Below are 26,742 nucleotides of genomic sequence, written 5' to 3' on the forward strand. Positions count from 1 at the left end.
CTATTTGAGAGTAACTCCAGCAAAGGGATGGAGGGGACAGGGAGGTTCAAAGTATTAGGTGTTTTGTTTTTGATTGTTTGTTTATTTTTTTTCTAGTCGATTAGGCCATGTAAGGAATGGGCTTTGCCCGAGGTAGTGTAAGGTGGTGCTTATACTCTTTACTTCATCAATAAAATATCAAATTTTAACCAATTTTTTAAAAACTTTTAAATGAGCTTTTCAAAAAAAGTACTTTTGATTAGAAGTAGTTTGTGTTTAACCAATAAATTTTAGAAACACTTATAAACAACAATTAATATTTGATCAAACTTTTAAAAGTGATTATAAATATATTTTTCTCAAAGACTTGACTAAACACTTATTATTTAGGATAAACAATTTTTGAAAAATAATAATAGTACTTTTGACGGCGAAACAAGCTATTACTCATCTAGCTATGGATTTTGACAAAGAAAACCATTGCTTAATAGTTAATAACTTGTATTATCAAAATTAGCTCAAGTAAACTAGTTCAATTTGAGTGTCTTTATTGATACAGAATAATTTATTTATTTTTACTTCTTTTTTGTTTGGAATTTCCATCCCTTTTTTGGAATTCAAAAAATTTGAGGTAAAAATTTCATACTTTACGAGCAATTCACTCCTATCTATATCGATAGAAAATCGACGTTAGTGACTTTAGTGAATAATTATACTATAGTTGGATGATCTTATAAATTAGTATATATTCACACTCAACTATATCATCTATCCATTGATGTGTACTAAAACTTCATTAGTATCTCATTGAAAGTAAGTACACGACCATGAATAGAGAGAAAATAATTAATGATTATTCAAATTGTCCAAAAAGTAAATTTTAGCATTTCTTATATGGCCATCAGATTCGATATCAGAGTCGAGCTAAATTGTACAATTAGAAACTTATAGGACTTAATTAAGTGTAAAACTACTACCAAATAAGCAGCAAGTACAACATTTGCAAGCGTATTCATTGCAGAATTTTACAAACTTATAATTATTTGCACTTTCTAACATAAGGATACAGGTCTATATGTTGAAATCCTGCTCTCTCAAAGTACCAATCCCCAACAGCTTCTGCAATTGTCTATACACATAAAATGTTACAACAAATTAAAATTTGTTATGAACTCATCAAAACTAACTATGACAAACATATGATAAAATTGTAAAATATTCAAACTTTATATGGATAAAAACAAAGAAACAAACATTACCTTACTAAGTAACCTTGGAGAGGTAGTATTGAACCAGTATGACGTTGAAAGAATATCACCATGAGAATAGCAAGACGTGAGGAAATAACCCCTCGTAGAACAAGGGGGTAATCCCTCGAATATCTTCAAGAACTCTACTCCAAAGGCTATATCAAAAAAATAAATTAAAATGGAAATCTAAAGGAGAAGAAGAAGAGCCATTAATTATACGTGTCTAACGTCGTATACATTAGTTAATCACGAGATAAATGTTAACCTTGAATCATTGTACGTTGGCTAGATGTGCAACTACTTATGTTCTTGATACAACCCTTCCAGGCATGTTGAGGATCAAGGTATGGAGAAACCAAAGTGTTATTAATCTGGAGTTAAGAGTGTTGAATAATCAGAATTATATATAAAAGCTAAAGAAGAAACAAATAAAGTTCTTAAAATTGAGAGAAATTAGCATTTGTCTCGTTGACCTGCCAGGAATCATAAACTGAGTTGATTATGAAAAGTGGAGTCTGAATGTATGAAACAACATTCTGAGGGAAAAAACACTGCACCATATAAAATTAAGGAAAAGTAATATTATAATTAGAGGGAAATAGTATATTACTAATAGCATATAATTAAAGAAAATGTTTTTATTTCGAAACCTTAAAATCTCATTACCAAACTTGGTTCCATTGCAGACGTGCAAGCTGACGGCAAATTCTTAGCTGATTCCTGAGAAGGAGAGAGGGAAAAAAGCTATTATATGTAGTAAAGCATACCAAAATTACTAACAATAACATACAAGAAGATGAGACGCACATGTAGGTTAACAATACTTTGATACATCTCTTGAATATGTGAAGTGCCATCAATTGTCTTCCTGCTTATAAATCATGAACGTGCCAATAGGATCAGGTTAGACACTAATAAAGTTAATAGAAGGTGTAGAATAAAATTTGAGAAGAACATACCCATTGATGAAGAAGCCAGCATTTGCAACACATTTTACTCTGGCACTCTCTGGAAGGAAGCTTTTAAACTTGTCACAGTTCAAGATTGTTGCCAACCCCCCTGCTGATGATCCTGATAGAATTGCCTGACAACATTTTGATATAATAGAATGAGGTAGTAGAACACATATGACTTGTAATTAGGAATATGAAGCTAAATAGTGACTTCATTCAATATGATATATTCTTACATTTTCAGCATTTTTCATTCCTTTGCTCCATAAATCTTCCATAATAGCCTTAAATATTCTTGCCCCTCTAAAATACAATTTGTTCTCCTAATGTACATTATTTGGCAAATTGAATCAGAAAAACATTACGGAATTAATACTATACATGTAAGGATGTATATATATAAATATATTTCTTACGGGGTGAACTTGTTCAACATCACCAGTGAAAGATGAACCATCACAATACTTCACCCTCACCCTGTTCCAATTGTGAAACTCTACCAAATTCCAACATTGTTTGCAGTTAGAACAAGTGTGTAAAAATTTACATATGCACACAAAAGAAAAAAGTAAGAATAATATACGAGCTTCATCACCTGGATTTTCTTTGGAAGTATTATGAAGTATTCCGCCGAAAAAACCTTTTTGATTCATCTTCTTGGTAGAACCTAAGAACTTAGTTGAACGATCAAGACAATCTGAGATACTGCTACACCAACCACCTCCCTATAAATATAAATTATTTCTCCGGAGTTAATTTGGTGATCGACTAATTAGTTATGTTCAATATGAAAATTAATTAAGAAGTATATACATAGAAGAATTAATTAAATAGTTACTAACCTCCATGTAGATAATCCAACTGCGAAGTCCAGTACCATGTCCCCTATCCAGATGATATGCTGGTGGACTTCCATCGAGACATACTGTTGACAAATTAAAACAAATGAATATTTGATTTTCTTTGAGGAGTTAAGTGTATATTTATGTACAACTAGCTAGCTATTAATAATTACCTGCGCCTTGGGCAGTTGCACTATGGAGTACTGTAATATTAATGTACAAATAATCTTCGTCACCAAGAACATCACGAGTTGTACAAAGTAGTGCTATCAAAGCCAAAAGAAATTTTTTCGTCCTACAACAAACAAAAACAAGTGTAAATTTTACACAAAGCATCATTAAAAAAAAAGGCAATAATTGTTAATTATAAATGAAACAAAAAGAAGCAGGTACAAGCATTCATTTGAATCCTAAATTTGAAATTAAATTTGAAAAAAAATAGCTTTTTTTTTTGGTTTTGTGGTTGGAGTTCATTGGGAACACATTGACGAAACTAATATATATATAATTTAAGAAAGATTAAAGGTGATAGGACTAATTTCGAGTCAAACGACCTACAAATCGTTCTTTGTATTTAATAAGTATTACATGATTAAATAATTCATTGAAGGGCGGACTATGGAGAAGGTCTATTTTTTTTTTTAAGTAAATGAGTCGTCAAAAGGTTGAATCAGATTACGTTGGAATTTTTTTTGGAATAAGTTTGTTTTGTCTAAACGAATTGTCATTTTCTGTTATAAACACTATGCTATTTTTAATTTTAGCTTATTTCAAATGCTTGAAGACCTCGTTGAGAGGGATTGATTTTTAATTTTTGTTTTATCAATAATGATCGGTCATATGATAACTTATTCTGAAAATGGGATGGACGTTGATCTGTCACCTAGTGTAAATTACGAATATTCTGTAGGCCATATATTATATAAACTAATGCATATTTCCTTCATGGCATGTGCTGTCCACACTTCAACTGCAAAATTTTGGAAGATCTTCTGTGTTATGGTCTACTCCCACTTTTTTTTTTTACTTGGGTAACTTAACACTCCCTTTAAAAGATCACTTATTAGGGTTCATATTTTATAACAACAAACCCAGCATAATCCCTTCATATGAGATCTAGAGAGGGTAGAGTGTACGCAGACGTAACTCTATCTTGAAAGGTAGGGCGACTGTTTCCGAAAGACCCTCGGCTCAAGAGAGAAAACAAGATAAATGGTCAGATAGGGACAAACATATTGAAAACAAAATAAAAACAAAGAATAACAAAAGTGAGAAAGTCATGATAGAATAGTACAGAAAGAAAGAAATATTAACTACTATAAATAAGAATAATATTTTTTTAATTAATTTTATTGATTATTATTTAAAAATTTAACTTAGATTATTAATACTTCATATAATTAGTTAATGATAAGAATAATATTTTTTAAAAAACTAAATTTCTTTTAATTTGCTAATATAAAATATTTGAAAGATAAAAGTATAAAATACTTGAACAAAATTTGAACTATATTTTTCTTTATTACCCTTTTGTTTATTCTCAAGCCATTACTCAAAAAGATTTGTATTTTACCTGTAATAATTACTACTACTAAAAGAAGTCAAGAAGTCCATTTGATTCCCACTGTCAAATTTTCACGAGAAGCATCAAGCTTCTGATTTTATAGTTCTTTATTAAAAATTTTAGGCTTATAAAAATGATTACATATGAAATCATAAAAAAATAAATTTCATTAAAGCAAAAGGTAAAATATGAAAAAAAATTCAAATATTTTTCTAAAACTTTAAACATTTGAATTATTTTGAACAATAATTTTTTTCTTAAAATTTAAATAATATAGAACAAAGAGTACATAAAAAGGTACGGTTTTCCGCTAAGAACGAAATAGTTTTCGTATTCAAAGGTGAACATAGCCGGAGGAAGTGTCATAAATTACTTTTAGTATAAAAGATACATAAAAAGGAATGGAAGAAGTGTCATCAATTACTTTCTCCATTTCCTTTAAGTAGTCTTTAGCTTTTTGCACACCCATTTAAAATTTCATTTTAACACCAACAAGGTGGGTATTTTGCTAAAAGATCCTTTTTTTTGTTACTGTATGTGTTTATTACCAGGATAAAGTCTGTACAATTAAGGGCAAAAATCCAAAAGCAACTAAAAGATCATTTATTAGTAAGAAAATGTAAAGGCTTTGAAAGATTAACTCTTAGAAAGTTTTTAAAGCATTTATTAGATAAGGGCAATTATTATGGAAAATATAATTACTCTTCCCGTTCATTTTTATTTGTCCATTATATTAAAAATAGATGTCCAACAATTTTTGTTCAATTTATGAAATTAAGAGATAATTTTAACTTAATTCTTAATTTACACTTATTATTAATTAGTAGTCATTTCTCTATTATATTTTTCAAGACATTGTATTTATTATATTCAAATGGTGTGATGGTAAAATTATTCTTCTATTTATAGTTTTTTAAAATTGTACAAAGTCAGTGGACAAGTATTGTTGGACGGAGAAAATAATATCTTATTGTTTTTAGAATTTTTTTTACTTATTTTGGAATAAGTAAAAAAGATTAGAAAATCACTTAAGAGAAAATAGAGGGAGTACCTTTTGTTATTGTTTTTAGATTGAACTTATATTCATCTAACAATTAGTTGCAAAACTTATACGGAGCAAAAAATGCATATTCGAATGAAACTAGGGGTACGAATGGTAAATTTACTGAACGATCAAGACAGTTTTAGATATTGCTGATGGGAATTTACACAAATATTTATATTATTCCGTTGATTAACTTATTTTTTTTATTTCATGTTAAATATGAACAAATCAAATATTTTATCTATTATACATCATAAACAACCTTTCAAGATTAAAGAAAAAGCACGACATACAGTTATATACTGCAAAGGTGCAGGGAAGAAATCTATTTCAGCAACAAGGAAATAAGTACTTACAAACCCCTCATGTGAATTTCATGAACAACTTCAATTTTCATCTTTAATCGTTAATAAATTTGTTTGTTTTGGGGGGTTTTAATTTGTAAGGATTTAGATAGTTTAGTGAATTAGATTGGTTTAAGGAGGGATCTGGATAAATTGATAAATTTTAGAAAAATCAAGTAATTTTGATCAATTTAGGAGTAACCATCCAATTGAGGAATACAAATGATAAGTTTGTAGACGGTGCGAATAATAAATGATCGAATAGTATAATGGAGATCGAAGAATAAAATTAGTTATTAAACGAATTCGAGAAAAATTTATAAAAAGGATACAATAGCGTAGAGAACCGAATTTTGAGGATTACGGCGTTGATAACCCCAGAAATTGCACAAAAATCGGAGGGGTTATATTAAACCTCCGCAATTTAATGCAATTTAGGGGGGGTTACATTAAACCTCCACAATAAAACCTCCTCAATTTAAGGCTTTCTTTTAAGTGTTCCCTTTTTTAAATGCATAGGAAAATTGGCAATCACACAATTCATGCAATAAATTTACTCATCATTAATATATTAAAGGCCTCTACGATAAATTAAAGAATATCTTGATAGAAAATTAAAACGAATATTAACTATATTTTCAAATCCAAAAGTGCAATCTACAACTAATTTTATTTTTTATTATATTACATGTTCTGCTCAAATAATAGCATATTCTTCAAAAAAAAAAATATTCAAAGAAAAAAATGTATATCCGATTTTATCTAGATTATTGTAAAGACATGAATATAAATGTTGATTGAAAAAAATACCCTCCAAATGTTGAACGACTTTTATACCCTTCATAATTTATTTATTTTAAGGATAAAATTGTAATCACTCAAACATATTGTCTAGAGTCTTAGAATATACGTACACTTTGATTTTAGACAATTTTGATGGAAGAATGATTAAAAAAACCCAGAAAAAGAATATATTGAATAATATGATAAGTAATATTTAAAAGTTTTTTCTAATATTTCAAAATTGTGACTTGTGTCAGCTAAAATATACGTATAAAGAAAAGAATAAGTTGAAACATATAAGGAAGGAGAAAACAGGTGCAAATTTGACCCTTCTCTTAATACAGGTGGGAAAGGAAACCTACAATAAATATATGATTATAGGAAAATAAATTTTAACTACATACTACAGAAAAGGGGGAAGAGGGACGAGAAAAATATTTTCTCAAACAAAAAAAAAAAAAGAAAAAAAAACACGTAATCACACTCCAACCACTGTTGGGTGTTTGATTTGAAAAAGGTTTATGGGGATTCTTTTCTTAATATTTTCTTAATAAAAGTCATTTATTTGAAGAATATTTCGGTCAACTAACATATATACATTAAATTTGATCTTGCGTCTAAATATTTCACTATTTTAAACTTTGAAAATAGTAAATATTATCATATTATTCAATAATTTTTTACCGGGTTTTTTTGTATTCTTCTTCCATCAAAAGTGTCTAAATCAAAGTATATATTTTCTAAAAGTCTAGATAATATGTTTGGGTGATTATATTTTTATTCATAAGTAACATAAATTATGAAGGATATAAATTAATATTACATATAAGAGATTTTTTTAAAAAAAATTCAAAACAAAATAAAAGTATTACCACAATAAATGTTGATTGAGCAAAATATCCTTCAAATGTTGAACGACTTTTACACCCATCATAATTTATGTTAAATAAGGTGTAACATCCCAAATTTTTTTCGCCAAAGCTCGAACCATTCTTCATATGCATATAGACTCAAACTGAATGACTTCTAATTGTATACATGGGTTAGGATCAATTCCTAAGTATTTTAAGAGTATTAGATGTGGTTTAGGGTCATAAGGGATCTCTAACACCAAGCCAAGTCAAAGAATTTCTATCGGCTAAGTTTTCGAATGAGTTCGTATAAGGATCAACTTCAAATGACCATATCTCCTAGACTATAACGAATTGGGTGGCCCATACCTATCAAATTAAAGGTCTTTGAGTCTTCTTTCCAACGCCACTAAGATTGAATTTTTTAGAGTACGGAGTAAAAAGTTAGGTCCAATTAACCAGAAGGGTGCGCGACCAGTCCACGTCGCGGACTTGGCCAGTTTTTGCTTCAACTTAAAATTTCAAAAAAAAAACTATGGTGAAACACCTCCGTGTCGCGGACCTGCTCCCTTATAGTTCAAATTTGTGCAAAATTTTCAGATTTTAGTAAGGCAACTTGGATCATTCCCTAATTATATATAGACGAAGTTGGACGCGTTTTGAAGTCATTTTCAGTCTTTTGCCTCCCCCAAAATCCTAAACTTCATCCTCTTCTCTCTCAAATTATCTCCAACAAATTTTCTTTCAAGCTCAAGGATTCAAGCTCTCCATTTAGGACCTAACATCAAGATTTCTCCAAGTTCTACTCTAAGGTATGTAAGGGTGCTCATAACATGAATTGAATTCGCCCATGTGCCCTACATCTTCTTTGAGTTGAATGTTCATATGATTTGAGTTTTTCTGATAAATCTATGTCCTAATGAGTTTTTACATCTACTAACTTGATTTTGTTATGTTGATGTTAATGAGTTGAGGAATTGATAAATGCTTCATGTCTTCATCCCCATGAACTCAAGTTGATTTCTATATTACAATATTCTTACACTATGGATAGGTCTAAGAGTTGTTTGGTATGAGTTGTTATATATATTTTTGTTATAAGCTTAAATATTTTGAGTCTCTTTAATTGTTGATTTGGAGTCTTAATAAGTCATGATTTAGCCCCAAAAGATTGGTTGAATGAATGGAGAAATGATTGGATAGGATTAAATGTTGTCATAAATGCATATCTAAACTACTTTTGAAAAATATGACTGGGATTGATTGGATAGTATGATCGGTCGAGAGGTTTGATTGTGATAGAATTGATGAATTGATAAGGGTCCAAATGAGACTTGTCGAAATTACTAGATCGAACTGATTGGATAGAGTTTTATGAGCATTGAGTCTTGGAAGGAGTATCAAGCACCGAATTGGGTAAGATTAAGTAATAACTCGAGCCCAATAACTACGTCGCCAAACGTAGGAGAGGATTGAACTGTTAAAGTCAGATGTTTCCCAAATTACTATCCTGACATGATAGGACTTGATTGGTTATGGATCCATGACTGTTGATTCATTCCTACCCTGGAAAAGTATGAACGGACGTGGCAACAACGTCGGTTTGTTATACTATCACTGGCTCATAAGTGATAGTTATCGGATAAGAGAAACTCCCATATAGGTCTTGATAGTACTCTGAATCGGATTGGAATGGATTGGATTGAATTGTATATGATTGGTATTGTCTAAATCATATTCTTGTTTGGACATAGGACATCTTGATTGAGTTGTTCTTTCTTCTGAGTTGAGATTCCGAGTTGATTTGAATCTACCCTGATGCATGTTTCATTCTGCCATTTTACATACTCGTACATTCTACGTACTGATGCCAATTGTCCTACATCGTTTCATGATGGAGAGACAGGTACTAGATATTATCAGTAGGCGCACCGTTGAGGATCTATTCGCTTCCAGCTAGTTGGTGAGTCCTCCCTGTTTTCGGAGGATACCGTAGTTATCTTTTCATCTTTGAGTTAGCTTTCCTTTATTTGATTTGTGGTAGCCATGAACATGTCATTGGCACCTCTTACATTGTTGATAGAGGCTTTATGGACTAGAGTATTGATGATGTTGATTTGTTTCATTTTGACTAATTTCATTCTTACTAGTTGTTGATTGGATAGATGGTTGACCTTTGGCCTTATTTATGAATAATATTCTTGTGAGTTGAGTCTTCCACTGATAGAATGAGATTGAATGAATGTGTGATTGGACCAAGTGGTTCTCTTAGGGACCAGCAATGATCTTCGAGTGCCGGCCACGTCTAGGGTACTTTCTTGGAGCGTGACATAAGGATAAAATTGTAATCACTCAAACATATTGTCTAGAGTGCTAGAATATATATACTTTGATTTTAGACAATTTTGTTGAAAGAAGGATAGAAAAAATTCGGAAAAAAAAATATGTTGAATAATATGATAATATTTAGAAGTTCTTTTAGTATTTCAAAGTTGTGTCAGCAAAAATGCTCAACTATCTATTAACCTTTACCCCAATTCGCAATCTCCATACCTTAATATCTAAACATATACTCATTATATATTGAAAACTTGAAAAGTTAATGTAATTATAAAAGGGCGCTTATTAAATTTTCTAATATCATCTTTTACCATACTATTAAAATTGGTGTCTAATAATATTTTTGTACCTCATAAAACAAATATGATGTAATTACGAGTAATATTACTTAATTTTTTGGGAAAATTACGTGGTATGGCAAACCTTACTACTATATCACGTATTTAGGGTATAGTTTAAAATAATTACGACTCGCAGCAAACATAGCTATTCATTTATGCGGTGTGAAAAATATCACTTGCAGATATACAAATATCTATGTATATCAGTTACCATTATACAATTTTTCTAACAAATATACATATACAATTCGATAGATATACATATATACAATTCACCTCTCTCCTCCCTTTCTCGATCTCGCTCGCCTCTCTCCTTCTCTCTTGATCTCTCTCTCCTCACTCCTCCTCTCTCTCAATCTCGCTTGCTAGATATACAAATACATATGTATATCAATTACATATATATAATTTTTTGACAAATATACATATACAATTTGACAGATATACATCTACAATTCGCCTCTCGCTCGCCTCTCTCCTCCCTCTCTCGATCTCGCTCACCTCTCTCCTCCTCTCTCTCAATCTCGCTTGCCAGATATACAAATACATATGTATACCAGTGTTTGTATATATCGGTATACAAATAATTCGTGGGTATAGTGTTTGTATAATTCACTACAACTTTTGTATAATTCGCTACAACATTTGTATTATGACAAATTTTATGTTTGCTACTATAAGTAATTAGGAAAACTATACCTATATGGAGTAATTATGCTTAAAAAGTTTGCCATATCTGAAAATTCTCCTAACTTTTTTATTTTTTTTATAATTGATAGGAAATACAAAAAGAGGTAAAAGAAGTGTTGCAACAAATACACACAGCTTTAAAAAATTTATTCATTCTTTTCAAACTTGACTGTTCATATTTGATTTTCCGATCGGTTTTCAAGCACATATTGTAAGCAAGAATTGATGGAGGGGTCATAAAACCGGGAAGAGGGATAGGTTAATTAAGATAAATAAAGAAGTACTCCTTAATTAAAATAAATTTAGAATTACTTTGATAACATAGATTTTGGTTCTTGCTTTTCGTTTCTTATAGAGAAGGGGAAGGGAATCATGAGATTTAGATATTTTGGGCTTTTCAACATATATCAAATGAAAGAATGAGGGGAAAATTCCTTAAGATTTGCTCTCTCTATCTCAGTATAATTGTTGCTTTAACTTATTTGACGGCTTGACGCCATTAAAAAGAGAAAAAAATACAAGCAATAGTTTATTGAGTTATCCTTATTTAATAAAATTAGTTTATTGAGCGTTTCCCCTTAAATACTCTACATATTTTTTTTTTACTATTAAGGATATAATTGAAAACAAATAATCAATTTCAGTCCTTAATTTCAAATGTTACAATTATTTTAAACATTGGTGGTTGTTCAGAACTAAGAGATCTTTATGGGGGGATTTCTTGAGAGCTAAATACTGCCAAAGAGCTCACCCTGTCACAAAAAAGTGGCACACAGGTCAATCTCTCATGTGGAAGAACATGATGAAGAACAAAGGTGACATAGAACCTCACATTAAGTGGACCTTATGTTCAGGAAACTGCAGTTTCTGGTGGGATGATTGGCTGGGTATTGGCCCTCTAGCCAATCACTATGAATATATTCCAAGATTCAACAACTCCACTGTCTCCATGTTCTTGACAAATGGAAAATGGAATGAAGAGAAAATCAGGCAACAGGCCCCTCAACACATGATACACACAATTCTCAATACTAAAATCATGTACCAACAAAACACATTAGATCAAGCTCAATGGAAGCTGCAATCACATGGAAATTTCACTTGTAAATCAGCTTGGGAAAATGTGAGAAAGAAAAAAAACAAGACATTGATAGATAGGATGACATGGCATACTAACATCCCTTTCAAGGCTTCATTCTTGCTTTGGAGAGCATTGAGACACAAACTGCCAACCAATGATAAACTGATTTCTTTTGGGAGAGAAACTGCAGAGTGCTCATGCTGCTACAGGCCTGGTTTGGACAACATAGAACACATATTTGTCTCTGGAAGCTTTGCTAAACACATCTGGACATATTTCTCCAACTGGGGGGGAATCAGGCAGGACCACAACTCCATTAGAGACATCTTGATGAGATGGTGGACCTACAAACCAAACAATGCTGTACATAAACTCATGTTGCAAGCCCTCCCTATATTTATTTGCTGGAATGTCTGGAAGAACAGGTGTGCAAGTAAATATGGAGGAAAGAAATCTAGTACTACTAGGGTGAAGTTCAATATAATCAAAGAAATATACATGCTTATTACCACAGTTTTTCCATATATCCAATGGCCACCAGTTTGGAAAGATCTAATTATTTGGATAGAAAACTGTAAGCATGACATAAAAGTAACCCAGGTTAAATGGCTCAAACCCCCCCTAACATAGTTAAACTTAACACTGATGGGAGTGCCATAGGCAACCCAGGAAAGATAGGAGCAGGAGGAATAGTAAGGGATCATAAGGGTAATTTGATATATGCTTTTGCCTCTCCTTTGGGAGTTGGAACAAATAATCAAGCGGAAGTGCAGGCAGCCAGTTTTGGCATTAATTGGTGCATTCAACATGGTTATAATAGAGTAATATTGGAAGTAGATTCGGAACTTGTGATCAAGTGGCTGAATCTGGACATCAAACCACCCTGGAACATTCAAAACTACGTTAATGAACTCCAACAACTGGTCCAACTGCTAGAATACTTCCAATGCAAACATGTTTTTCGGGAAGCAAATTTTCCAGCTGATACATTATCTAAGTACAGCCATACACTTGATAATACACAACACTTCTACAACCTTCAACAACTTCCACAAGAAACCAAGGGCTACATAAAGCTAGACAAGATAGGAATGGCAAGCTTCAGGAGAAGAAGATTAAAAAGGATAAAACAACCTTCTTGAACATGTTTATCTCTAATTTTACCAACTTGGCTACGATTGGTGTTGCTGCAATTTTCCTTGGACCTACTTGGTACGAAATGTCTAAAAAAAGCAAAGATGAAAAGAATTTCCCCAACCCATGCGAGATAGAAGGTTCGTATACTTGTTCTTGAATAGGACTAGTGTAGGCTACTTTCTTGTATTCTCATGGAAGGGGAGAGTCTCCCTCATTTATGCTTTCTTAGTTGATTTGTACCGAGAGGAGTCCTCTCACAGGTTTAATGCTTTCTAGTTCTAGTTAGTCTCTTTCTGTATCAGGGATGAGTTAGCCGACCTTAAGAGGTTAGCCGACTTATGAACCACCATAGGATCGGAGGTAAGGTTTATGTCCCCCTCCTTGTATTTTATTTTGATTATTTATGGTAAGGCTTGGGGGTGATGCTCAACCCCTGACTGTGCACGAGAGGTGGGAGCCTCGTGTAGGGTCTGTTCCCAAAAAAAAAAAAAAAAAAAAAAATTATTTTAAAGAATAATTTATTTGAGCTAAAGAATAGATCTATTCTACAAGCAGCACATGCTAAGTTAAAGTTTTGTCTTCACTATGAAGAGGAATTTTGAAAATAGGAGGCTAGTGTTCAATGGTTTGAAGAGGAGTATAGGAACACTAAATTTTTTCATGCTCTTGTTAGGAGAAGAAGAAAAAGATTGGCTCTGAAAAGAATTTTGAAAGCAGGTGGATCATAGAGAAAATCAGAATCTGAGATTTCTAAAGGAGTTGGCTTTTTTGAAAAGCAATTCACTGGTGGTATTATTGATGAGGATATGTCTTTTTTACAATTTATTCAACCTCTGATTTCTCAAGAAGACAATGCTCAAATTAATGCTTTACCTGATGAAAGTGAGATTAAAAAAGTGATTTTTGAGGTTTAGAATAAGAAATTTTTAAGAGAAAATTCAACTAAGCCTCATGAAATTGGGGCAAAGAATAGTGACATGAATTACATGCAACATTCTTAGATGACACATGAGATCTCAAGCTAGATTCATTATAATTTTTCTAGAAATGTAAAGAAATAAGCAAATGTATCACAACAATTAAAGGAGGATTTAGGATTTAGAGTCTGTGGGTGCCAAATAGTGTTTTAAAAAAATATTTTTGGGGCGAATTGTAATGACCTTGAGAGTTATTTTTTAAAAATTTGTGTGAAATTACCATTTTACCTTATCATTAGTTCCCCCGAGTATTATTTGATTGGTTTGTTTAGTTGAAAGTGTCAAAATCTTAATGGTTTGTAAATTGTGCAAATTCTTGAGTTTTATAGAGTTAAGAGGTGAAAAAGTGATTTTTGGGACCAACCAGAGCTACGGGTATCGGAACTGAATTTTGTCAATTCTAGCAACTCCGAAATATGGAAATTGATCTAGGAGAGTTTACGAAATTAGTTTTGGAGTTGTAACGAAGATTTGAGGTCTTGAGTTGGGAATTTAAGGAATTTTAGGCCAAAATTTGACTTTGGTCAACTTTTGGAGTTTCGATACTCGGAATGGAATTTCGATGACTCCGTTAGATTCGGGGGATGGTTTTTGGTCTAAAAGAAGTATTGACTGAATTTTTAGAGGTCCCGAGCCCATTTTGATATTTTGAAGGCCTAAGTTGGTTTAGTTGCGACTTTTTGAGTTACGGGTCAAGAAGACCTCGAATTCATATTTTTATGATTCCATCAGCTCTGTAATGTCCAAATTAGGCTAGTAGCATTTTCGGCATGACTATCGAAACAATCGATACGAGTTTGGGGTCATTTGACGCTTTTGACTTTGAAAGTTAGTCTATGGTTGACTTTGGTCAACATTCTTGGAAAACGCACTCGGATGAAAATTCTGATAGCGCGGTTAGTTTCGGAATGTCGATTTTGGTCTAGAACGACCCTTCGTTTGCTTTCTGAAGTTTCCAGTCTAATCCCGAGGCCGATTGTGGAATTTGCCTTAAAATGATACCTTGATGTGAGATTCACTTTTTATTAAAATGATCTCGTATGATAATTTTGAATGCGTCATTGAGTCTGTAATATCAAATTTAGTGGGGTAGCATATCTGGTTTATTTTTATCGGGTTCCGAACGAATTCCGAGGGTCCGTTCGGAGACTTTAAATAATGCAAAACCAGAAAAAAATCTGGTGCAAAAGTGCAGATTTTGCACCAGATTTTTCAGACTTTTCTCTCAACTTTGAACCCTCATTTCTTGAGCATTTCAAGTCCAAATCTAGTGATTCAAGAGTCTATCTTCAAGAAATTTTCGCGAGAAATCCATTGGTGAGCTCGGAATCTTGATTAGAAGCTTCGTTTTAGGTAAGATTTAATGTTTTAGATGCTGCCTCGACCATTTTTGGATTCAGATTTTTGTAAACTTTGGAAGATGATTTCTTGGTCATCTTAGATCCAAATTCAGTGATTCAAAGCTCTAAATTGTGTAGTTTTTCCATAGGAATACAGTGGTGTAATCATAAAGTGATGGAGAAGATTTATTTTGGTAAGATTCGCGTTATAGCAGCTGCCCTTTTTATTTTCGGATTAGATTTCTGATGAACTTTGAGATTTGATATATTGAGCATTTTGGGTCCGTTTTCAGTGATTCTTGAGGCTAAATTGATGAGTTTTTCGTAAGGATCGTTGTGGTGTGATCAGTTTTAGCTGTAGAGGCTTCATTTCTGATAAATCGCTGTTCAAAGTTGCTGTCTTTTGCCATTTTCGTAATAAAATTATGGTGATTTTTAGAAAAATGTATTTTCATGATTTGGAACTCGATTCTTGCTCGATTTTAATGGGATTTTCAGCCACGAATCCTACTCGATGTGTAGAACATAATTTTTAAATAAAATTCCAAATTTGACCATTTTCAAAAATAAATATTTTTTTGGACAATTTTACCCCCGATTTCGAAACCTATCAATATGGGTGTCATTGGACTCCTTGTGATGTGTATGTTTCATTGTTGATAGTGGATTGTCATTCTGGGCACTGAATTCGAGAGTTGCTTGTCCGGTGGAGGTATTCGGGTACAATTTCGAAACCTATCTTTCTTTGAGATTGAGATGGGGTAATTAGTCATTCATATGTTATAGACTTTGGGATGGGGTTGTAGTATGAGCTGAGAATGTTATATATATTGTGGTGTCCGTGTAGAGGTTTATTTATTAATGTGTTGCCGTGACGGGGTTTATTTGTATTACATAGCCCGTGTGGGGGCCTTATTTGTTATCTTATTTGCTTTGAGAGCATGTGAATTATGATTTGCCTAAGAGAGAGGCTTGAGTATATTATTTGACTTGTGATGCCGCCTGAGAGATTGAGTTGGGGGTTTTGAGCATACTTGAGTATTGAAATATTATTGAGAAAAGGGTGAATATTTAAATAAAAGTGTGTTCTTCCCATTACTATTTATTGAGGGTGAATATCATGTGTAGGTTAAGTTTTGAGAACTTTGAACCTTATATCACATGTGAGTTGATTATTACTTCCATGCATATGTGTTTTGATGCATTCATCCTCATTCATCATATCATGAAACATGGGAAGTTGAGAAATATGGAAATTCTTTTTGAGAAAGAAAATGAAACACCTTTAAACCTTTGTATCTTGAGTCCCTGACCAAGGCAGTTTTCCGGCAGGGTAGTGGATGCATTGTGATCCCAACCTTTGTATCTTGAGTCCCTGACTGAGGCAGTTTTTCGGCAGGGTAGTGGATGCATTGTGATCCTAACCTTTGTATCTTGAGTCCCTGACCGAGGCATTTTTCTGGTAGGGTAGTGGATGCATTGTGATCCCTTGACCACGAGGATGTGGCAAGGATAATGAGATATTGTGATTGAGGTATATGGTCTGCGAGACCCCCATGGGTCCTGCTTGGTAGCACAGCTCGGCAGGTGTATACGACAGGCTGTGCGATAGTCTTGATTCCACCGTACCACCACATCATTGTATCATCATATTGCATTGCATTGCATTGATATCTGTGCTGCTTGAATTATCTGATTAATTGTGATTATGAGCTGTTATTATGGGTTTACTTTACTCGCGCCAATATATATATAAACTGGTGGCACCGATGCCGAAGTAGAACTTTTCTGTATGCAGGTAGAAGCGTTCCTTAGTTTATTTCATAGGTTTGATTAATTCATTATACTCAGTCAGCTAAAACCTACTGAGTACATGTGAATTGTACTCACCTCTACTTCTGTGTCCCTTTTTGATGCAGATACTAGTCGGGGTACCTCATGTGACAGTTAATATTATAGCGGATTGTGTATTCTCAGATTAGTGGTGAGGTCCTAGAATTCGGATCGTCACTAGTCTGTCTTTATTTTTCAGTCTTTTGTATCATTCAGAGACTTATGTTGTATCTTCAGATTCGAACCTTGTATTAGATGCTCTTTATACTTATGATACCAGGTTTTGAGATATTTTCTTCATTGTTTTTCTTTTCACTTAAATCATGACATGATTTTCCTTTTAGGAGTCTCGTATGAGTTTTATTTTTAGGCTTACACATCAGGTTGGATTTTGGGATGTGTGCCATCATGACTTTGATTTTTGGGTCGTGACACGAATCCTGGGACTCACCCCAGGGTGGAGGCGTAACAAAAACGCTCCGGAGCACAAATCGAAGGCGTAGATCCATAGGGCGTAAGTCCTAAAATTTGGGACGTAAGCCTCGAGCGTAAAAACGTAAGTCCTCGGCGTAAAAATGTACGCCCTGGACATTAATTTTTTGGGGTGGTTTAATTCATTTTTGCTTTAAATCATATTTTTTATTATGATATTTATATTTTATGTTATCATATTTTTTCAGGTTGTAGTGATTTATTCTAAAATGTATAAATAAACTAGTATAAAAAATGACATTATTATAAATAATTTTTTAGATAATCATGTCTGAAATTGATAGGATAAATCTTTTATAACATTATGTTTCTGAGACAACTTTATTCATTTTTTGTTATTACTCTTACACTTTTTAGTTTTCTTCCTTTAAAATATATAAACAATAAGCAGTGCAAATATTATCTTAAGGATGTGAAGATGAATGATAATTTTATCTTAAAGATTATTTTGGCTACTATCATTTTTTTTGTGTTGTTAGTTGTTATCTTTCTCAAATAGTAATTATAAAACTTTTTTTCTAAAGTATTAATTATGAATAACTTTCTCAAATAATAATCAGTGAGAAGAACTAGTAAATATGAAGATGAATGATAATTTTATCTTAAAGATTATTTTGCTACTATCATTTTTTTGTATTGTTAGTTGTTACCTTTCTCAAATAGTAATTATAATACTTTTTTCTACAGTATTAATTATGAATAACTTTCTCAAATAATAATTATGATATTTTTTTGTATTATTGGTTATTTATTAAAATTTATTTGTAAAATCATTGAAAGTTTTACTTTTGCTTATTTTCTAAGCAATAAAATTATAAAATTGAAAATACATGAGATGTACACCCCGTAGATCCATGGAAGGTTGTGGATGGAAATCAACACTACCCTGTGCGAGGCTGAGCCACTGCCGAATTGCTTGAGGGGTGAAGGGCGATGGGGACGGATTGAGGTGCTGAGTAGTGGGCAATGAAAATTATTTCTTGGAGAAAAAATTGGAGGAGCTAGGGTTTGATGAGAAAAAGAAAGAGAAAGAGGACAAAACTCTTCTTTATATTTAGTCAAATAAAAGAAAAGTGAAAGAGTTAAATTAATTGATTAAAAATAATTATTGATTAATATTTAATAATAAGTCAATAACAATAAAAAATAAAAATAAAAACAAAAAAACCCGCCACTATAGTAAAAAAAAAAGGAGCTTGACTAATTTTTACAAAAGAAGTCATAGGGCAAGTCATATTCAATGCAAAAAAAATGGTGAATAATACCGTATTACACAAATTTTGAGTGGGGTTTTATCCACAAATTTTGTAGATATTGTAGCCAATGGTATCATAAAGAGCCTTAGAAGGTGACCTCATGTATTCATTGCTGCTGCAATTTAAGCTAAAAGGATCACCAAGAAACGACTATAACAATACGGCGAGCTAGAAAAATGAACTGGACATACATGAATTATGCAAATCATCTTGAGACTAACTTTCAAACAAATGAATAGATATTCGAACAAGGATATGGAACAGAGATGGAAACAAACTTATGCTAGAATATGAACTCATCACGTAAACGTAAAATTTTAAATAACTTCAAAACAGAGAGCCTAAGCTTACATCAGGGCTTAATATTTTCGAAACCTAAGCTAAAACGGATTCAGCTATCGTCCACAACAGGTAGAAAATTATGGAATCAAAATCAAATACTACAAACAACATTCATGATGACATATGAGCATACGAAGCATTAATGGAGATATCAACTTCTAACATTTTTTTTCAAAGAAAATTTTAACCTTATTATCATATCTCAATCTACACGTCATAATTTTAACCAAACTCAGCTAGAAGAAAACAACACGGATGCATAGCTACTAAACAGAGGAATAACTAGAAATGAAGTAAGAAAAGAGAAGAGGTTACCTGTTTTGGAGTAGGAACTGGGACAACGAGCTTAATGATGAAACGTCCACCACTCTGCTAGCTAAATTCAATAAACTCCAGTAAAGAACACACAATTGCTCGAAACAGTCGGAGAAGAGAATATTTTTCTTTAAAAAATATCTTGAACTTAGATATTTTTTTTAGCTATCAAAAGACTCTATTTTTCTTTCAATCGAAGCTCCTCCAGGGTTCTCCCCTCTCTTCAAATAGTGAAGGGGGAGGGTCTATATTATAATGACCTCGAGGGTCATTTTTGAAAATTTGGCACGAAATTACCATTTTACCCCTATCATTAGTGCCCCCGAGTGTTATTTGTTCAGTTGGTGTGGTTGAATATGTTAAAGTCTTAATAGTTAGTGAAATGGGCAAATTCTTGAGTTCTATAGAGTTAAGATGTGAAAAAGTGATTTTCGGGACTAAATGGAGTTACGGGTCTCAGAACAAAATTTCATCAGTTTCATCAGTACAAAAATGTGGAAATTGATCTAAGAGAGTCGTCGGAAACAGATTTGGGGTTGATATGTGAATTTGAGGTCTTGAGTTGAAAAGTGAAGTTTTAAATTAGTTGATTTGACTTTGGTCAACGTTTTGAGATTTGAGTGTTGAATGAGAATTTTGTCAGTTCCTTTGCGTCCGAAATGTCGAATTTGGTCTAGTTGAGCATTGACGTAGAGCTCTGGGATCTTAATCGTTGTCTTGAGTTTTTAGGCCAAAGGTTGAGTTTTAGGCCAATAAGAGGTTCGGGAGGGTATTTTGGTCAAAATAATTTATTTTTGGAAATCTGACAATTTCATTAAATCCGTAATGTCGAATTTAATGTAGTAGCATATTCCGTTTATTTTTATCAGACCCCGAATAATTTTCGAGGGTCCAATCAAAGTCATTTTGAGTTGTGTTTCAGCTGTTGTTGATGAGTTATGGTGCAACACATTTTCTTCATCGCGATCGTGACCAGAGATCACACGATCTTGATGTGTCCAGAGATATGTCTTTGCAATAGTGAGAAGGGGGTTTGCGATTGCGATCGTCTTTTCCTCCCGGTGTTCTTCGCAATCGTGATGAATAGTGACTCGTGATCGCGATTGTCACGCCCCGAGAGGGTACTCTAGGCGTGGCCGGCACTCAAAAATCATTTCTGGCTTCCGAGAGAACCACTTGGTCTCATTTCTTATTTATTCATCAGCGGAAGACTTAAGAACACTAATGTGGGCTAGTCATAATCAAAGGAAAAATAAATAATTTTTATAAGAAGTAGTTTCTAAGGAGAACTACTCCGATTATATCATTAGACTCTGTCTATGAAGCCTCTAATACTCTTAGATGGTCCCAATGACATGTCCATGGCTACCTCAAAAGAAACATCACACTCAACAATAATAAAAGGATAAGGAGTTCCTTCGAATACAAGAAGGACTCACCAAATAGTAGAAAAGAAATGATCTTCAACGATGCGCCTGTTGAGGATCTCTAATACCTGTATCTACATCATAAAACGATGCAGGTCGAATGACGTCAGTACGTGGAATGTACGAGTATGTAAAATGGCAGGAAGGTAAGGATAGATATCAATAAAATCCTCTCAAGAAAACTCATCTCAAAACTCAACATCATCTCAACATGAATATGTAATGCAAGTTTAAAAATATAATAATAAAAATAATAGTAATAAGCAATGCTTACTCAGTTGGAGTTTCTCTAACCGACAACCATCACTTATGAGCTAGCGATGATACAACGAAGCGATGTCGTTGCCACATCCATCTAATACCTTGCCAGGGTAAAGGACATCACCATCTTGGATCCACTCATCAAAGTCCTCTTTTTGGGACTTAAGAGGCATAGCCTCCATCCTACGCTGGCTACGTAGTTCTGGGGTTTGAGTCAATTAAACTCTTACCCAACTCGGTGCTCAATACTACTCCCAAAATATGTGCTCATATTAAACTCATCATCTAGTCTCATTGGACTTTAATTTAAATCATCAAACTCATCTCATTTCATGTTCATCAATCATTATACTTCCAAAAACATCATTTACATCTCATCAAAACATCTTGCTCAAAATATCATTTGCTCAAATTCATTCAAACTCAACTCTTTTGCTCTTTTAAAACTCAATAAAATACATATATAGTATTAATTCATATAACTTTTTTTTTATCAATGAAAATAATAAAAAGCCAACATCTTTACTCAAAACATGTGTAAAAATATTCATGAACATCAAATCAATTAAGATTCATGGGAAAGTAGCCATGAACAATAATTCCAATAATATGAGAGATAATAATAACAATAATAATAATAATAATGCATAAATATATCAACTCAATAGAAGAAGAATTAATTTATCTAGAATTCAAGATTTGGATAAAACTCAACTATAACTCAATTATAATGAATTTAAATATTGGGCGCATGGACGAACTCAATCCAATGCTATGAAAGCCTTACATACCTTAAATCCGAAGGTTTACTCCGAATTTGAACACTCTTGGACCCCTAGCCTTTTCTTCTCGCCAGAGCGTTTTGTGTACTACCCGGAGTATAAGAATCACCGGAGTAGTATTTTTATACTACTAAAACTAAAACTATATTTGAGAAGAAGTATATAGAGAGAAGAAATGCTTAAGAAAGCTTGATGAATAAAATGAGGAAATAAGGTGGGTATTTATAGGTGGGAAAGAGGGACCTAACAATAAATAAAATAATTATAAAGAAAAATCTGAAAATTTAATGGAATATATTGATTTCATGGATGATGTTAAATGGAGGACAATTTATGTCATGCATGATGTCAAATGTATCTAGATCTTTCCATGATAGGTAAGATGAGTTCTTTTTAACAGAATACTCTTTTTCGAAGCTACGTTTGAATAAGAAAAATTCCTTATTAGGATTTGGTTTCTTCATAAGAATTGTAGATATGGAAGTCTAGTTTCATATCGTTCAAGAATCAACCAATTTGGAGCAACCTACAGTGAGATATGAATTTTCTTCTATCAACACTCAATTCCGTCACAGCACTATATCTTGCAAAGATTGATTTATTTGACCTACTTATACTCCGAATTTGAAGTTATGTTCTTCATGAAAGTTGTAGGTAAGGATGTTGTGATTACCCAGAAATTTGAATCACCTAATTTGGACCTATGAAAAGTTATGCCCAAAATACAGAGGCTGTATTATTTTCATCGAGAATTGAAATACCGACATACAATATTTTAGGGGTTGTTACAGCGATGCCCAAATTGATGGCAGAACAGTATTTAGTCGGGAAAACCCCCATTTACACTATTTTTGAGTTTCTTGAGTGTGTTGAGGAGATTTTGGAGAGGATTCTTCGAGTGATTTCGTGGGGTAAGTTATATATCACTAAAATCTTTCATATTCCATCATTTAACTTGTGATTTCAACTCCTAAATTCCTTGTTTTATTCCTTAATCCGAATTTAAGAAAATGGTGATTTCTAACTTGTTTGGTACTCTATTTATATGGATTTTTTAATGAGTAGAATGTCATTTTTCAATAAAATTTCATATTTGAACCTTTTCAAAATTTATCAATTTGTGGACTGTTTTACCTCCAATTTCGAAACCTATCAATGTAGGTGTCATTGGACTCCTTATGACGTGTATGTTTCATTATTGATAGTGGGTTGTCATTCCGGGCATTGAATTGGAGAGTTGATCATTCAGTGGAGGTGTTCGAGAGTAGTTTCGACTATTGAGGTAGGTTTGACTATTCTTCTTGGGACTGAATTAAGGTGATTAGTGAAATTCTATGTTGTAGACTTTGGGATGGGGTCGTAGTGTAGTTTGAGATTGATAATTGATATTGTGATGCCTGTGTGGGGGCTTATATGTGTTGTGTAGCCCGTGTGGGGGCCTTATGTGATTTTATATGTGGTTGAGACTGTGTAATCTATGACTTAACTGAGTAGAACTGTGAAGGGGTTATTTGACTTGTAATGCCCGTTTGAGGGGTTGAGTTGTGGGTTTTGGAGCATACCTGAGTATTAGGATATTGTTGAGAAAGGGGTGAACATTTAATTGATGTATTTCCTTTCCATTATTGTCTATTGAGGATGAATATCCTGCTTAGGTTAAGTTTTGAGAACTTTGAACCTTCTACTACATGTTGAGTTGAATATTACCTCCATGCCTTATACATTGTGATTGCATTCATCCTCATTCATACTATTATCGATCATTGGGAAGTTGAGAACTGTTGAAATCTTTTTGACAAAGAAAATGTGATATCTTTTGTATCCTTAACCACGAGATAGGTGGCAAATGAATGAGACATTAGTATCATGAATCTTTAGCCATGAGTAGGGTGGCGAGGTAGTTGATACATTGAGATTGTGACTAGGTATATGGTCTGTGAGATCCCCATGGGTCCTGCTTGGTAGCATAGCTCAGCAGGTGTATACGATAGGTTGTGCGACAGCCTTGATCCCACCGTACCATCATATCATTGCATCATCTTAATGCATTGCATTGCACTGATACCTATGATAATTGTTCTATCTGCTTAATTGTGATATTGAACTGTGATTATATGTTTACTTTATTCGCGTCATTCTATATAAATTGGCGGCAACGTAGCCGGAGTGGGACTTTTCTACGTGCAGGTAGAAGAGTTCCTTAGTTTATTTCATAGATTTTGATTAATTCCTTATACTCAGTCGGTTAAACCTACTGAGTACATGTGGATTGTACTCACTCCTACTTCTGTATCCCTTTTAATGCAGATCCTAGTCAGGGTATCCGCATAGCAGCTGATCTTCTTCTTTCAAAGACATTTCATCATTCAGATTAGTGGTGAGGGTCTTGGGATTTGGACCACCATTATTTCTAGCTTTTATTTACAGTCTTTACTATTTTTTGAATACTTATGATGTATATCAGACTCGATCATTGTACTAGATGCTCTTTACACTGATGACACCAGGTTTTAGGTCTTTTCATTGCTGTCCTTTATTTTGCATTTATTTGTGGCTTGATTCCCTTTGGGAGTCTCATATGATTTTACTCTTTGGCTTACGCATCGAGATGATATTTAAGATGCGTGCCATCATGACTTCAATTTTTGGGTCTTGACATATATAGAGGGGATTAGGGCTCGAATTGGGGGGAAATATGGATAGAAAATTAGGGAATCGAATTCAAATTTCGAAAAGAAAAATTGAGACAAGATCGAACCACTCGAATTTGTACTATCTTGAATAAATCCTTAATGGATTGAGAACGCGAGTCGTCTGATCTTGAAGAAGGACGAATCAACGATGAGATTGAGACCCCTGAATACTTCTCGAAGATTCCTCTAGTCTCGCTGGCATATCGAGCGACGTCGCTCCTGTTGTGTTCATTAATTTGGGGAAGACGAGTACGGAGTATAGGTTGGGGATGTACGCATATGGATTGTAGTTACTATATGTTGTACGCTTGGGGTCTTTTGTTTTGCTAATATAGGAATTAAGTTGGCGGAAAAAGGGAATGGGCTGTTGGTATATTTTTTTTTAAAGTTAACTATGCCCTTTAGGCTTTTTATTATTTGTAAAAATAAAGGGAGTACAGCAGTGTATTGGTAAAAACAAAAGTAATTACCTACTCTCTACTTTCCCAATTGAAGCCCTAATTGCTCTATGTCTTCTTCTCTCTTCCTCGTCATTTCTGTTATTCTTGTGAAGATGATGAAGAGGCCAATGTTTCTCTCATGGTTGCCTTCTGATTCACACTTGATCTAGCTTTTTTTATTGAATTCTTTGTTCTATGCGTGTGTTGCCTTGAATTTTTCCTTGTCTTCTTTCTTTTTCTGCTTTTGTGTTCTTCTCCCCTTACTGTTGAAAATGATGACGAGACCCGTTGATTTGCTGGTTTTTTTCTGATTCTCATCTGTCCTGTGTTGTAATTTTGGTAGTTGTGAACATGCTTGTTGTGTCCTGTGGATTTCGAAGTAGGAACGAGATGTGTATCCCTTTGATTGAGTACCATTGATACTAATACCACAAAGTAGACCCACACTGTCTCCATTTATTCTCCACCATTTTTGTTCTTTTTGTGATTGTATTGCCTTTTAGTATCTGTTTTGTTGTTATTGATGTGTTTTGTTGCCCTTTCCTGTATTGTTTGGCCCTTTTATGTGTAGACCTGCAAAATGAACAATCCGTTAGTGAAACCCCCAATGTCATTCTCCTCATCCTTGTTTATTTCTTTTTCCAGTATCCCTAATCCTTTTTTCTCCCTTTCAGCATTTCTTAATTCTTAGATAAGGTATTTGACTCTTATCACTATTTAGGATTCTTCTCATCTGCACATCCAACTCTCCGAACAAGTAAGACTGCAGGGGACCTTCATCTAATGCATAATTTGCTAAAGCATCTGCCAATTTATTTGCTTTCCTTAGGGTATGTTTGAAACTAACCTCCAAATCTCTCTTATATTCTTCCACCTCTTCTACCCAACCTGCAATATTCCATGATGGTTTCCATTCTCCATTCATAATTTTTTGAATAGTTTGAGAATCTGTCTGAAAAATGATTTTGTTCAATCCTTGTTGTTTATAGTACTTTATGGCTTCCAAAAGAGCCACAGTTTCTGCTTCTACATTAGTGGCATAACCAATTTCCTCAGCCTTAGCATATATTAGATTTCCTTCTGCATCTCTCACACAAAAACCATATGCACTCCGTCCTGGGTTACCTCTGGAGGCACCATCTGTGTTGCAAGCATACCAACCAGATGGAGGTAGTTTCCATCTAACTGTTGTTACCTTCACTCTTGCCTTGCCTCCCTCTAGCATTTGGATCAGATTTTTCCAATCAGCAGGAACAGTTCTAATTGAGGGATTTCTGTGTAGTACTAATCTTTGAATTGAGGATAAGACTAAATAAATAACTGAACTATTGGTCTTTCTGTGCCCATGCTTGATACCATTTCTTCTTTTCCACAGTTCCCACAT

The 26,742-nt window shown here is 33.3% G+C and overlaps 1 protein-coding gene across 1 annotated transcript; it reads right to left on the minus strand.

The window, feature by feature from the left end:
- Positions 1-849: 849 nt before the first annotated feature.
- Positions 850-26,742, minus strand: LOC129890710 (pectin acetylesterase 11-like). Its single transcript, XM_055966204.1, has 13 exons — positions 26,105-26,742; positions 3,198-3,319; positions 3,025-3,107; positions 2,778-2,907; positions 2,599-2,678; positions 2,419-2,505; positions 2,189-2,313; positions 2,037-2,097; positions 1,896-1,949; positions 1,703-1,780; positions 1,495-1,600; positions 1,239-1,384; positions 850-1,108 (listed from the first exon to the last, which is right to left on the minus strand). The coding sequence occupies exons 1-13, from the start codon at positions 26,740-26,742 to the stop codon at positions 1,019-1,021; spliced, it is 1,800 nt and encodes a 599-aa protein (XP_055822179.1). The 3' UTR covers positions 850-1,018.

The sequence above is a fragment of the Solanum dulcamara genome, chromosome 5 (assembly GCF_947179165.1).
Source record: "Solanum dulcamara chromosome 5, daSolDulc1.2, whole genome shotgun sequence".
In the NCBI taxonomy this organism is placed as follows: domain Eukaryota; kingdom Viridiplantae; phylum Streptophyta; class Magnoliopsida; order Solanales; family Solanaceae; genus Solanum; species Solanum dulcamara.

Excerpts from the sequence above, each read along its gene's own strand:
- LOC129890710 (XM_055966204.1), bottom strand. The coding sequence starts at position 26,742 with ATGTGGGAACTGTGGAAAAGAAGAAATGGTATCAAGCATGGGCACAGA. Across the intron at positions 1,781-1,895 it reads CTGCAATGGAACCAAGTTTG|TGTTTTTTCCCTCAGAATGT; the intron begins GTAATGAGATTT and ends TATATGGTGCAG. Across the intron at positions 1,601-1,702 it reads CAGTTTATGATTCCTGGCAG|ATTAATAACACTTTGGTTTC; the intron begins GTCAACGAGACA and ends TCTTAACTCCAG.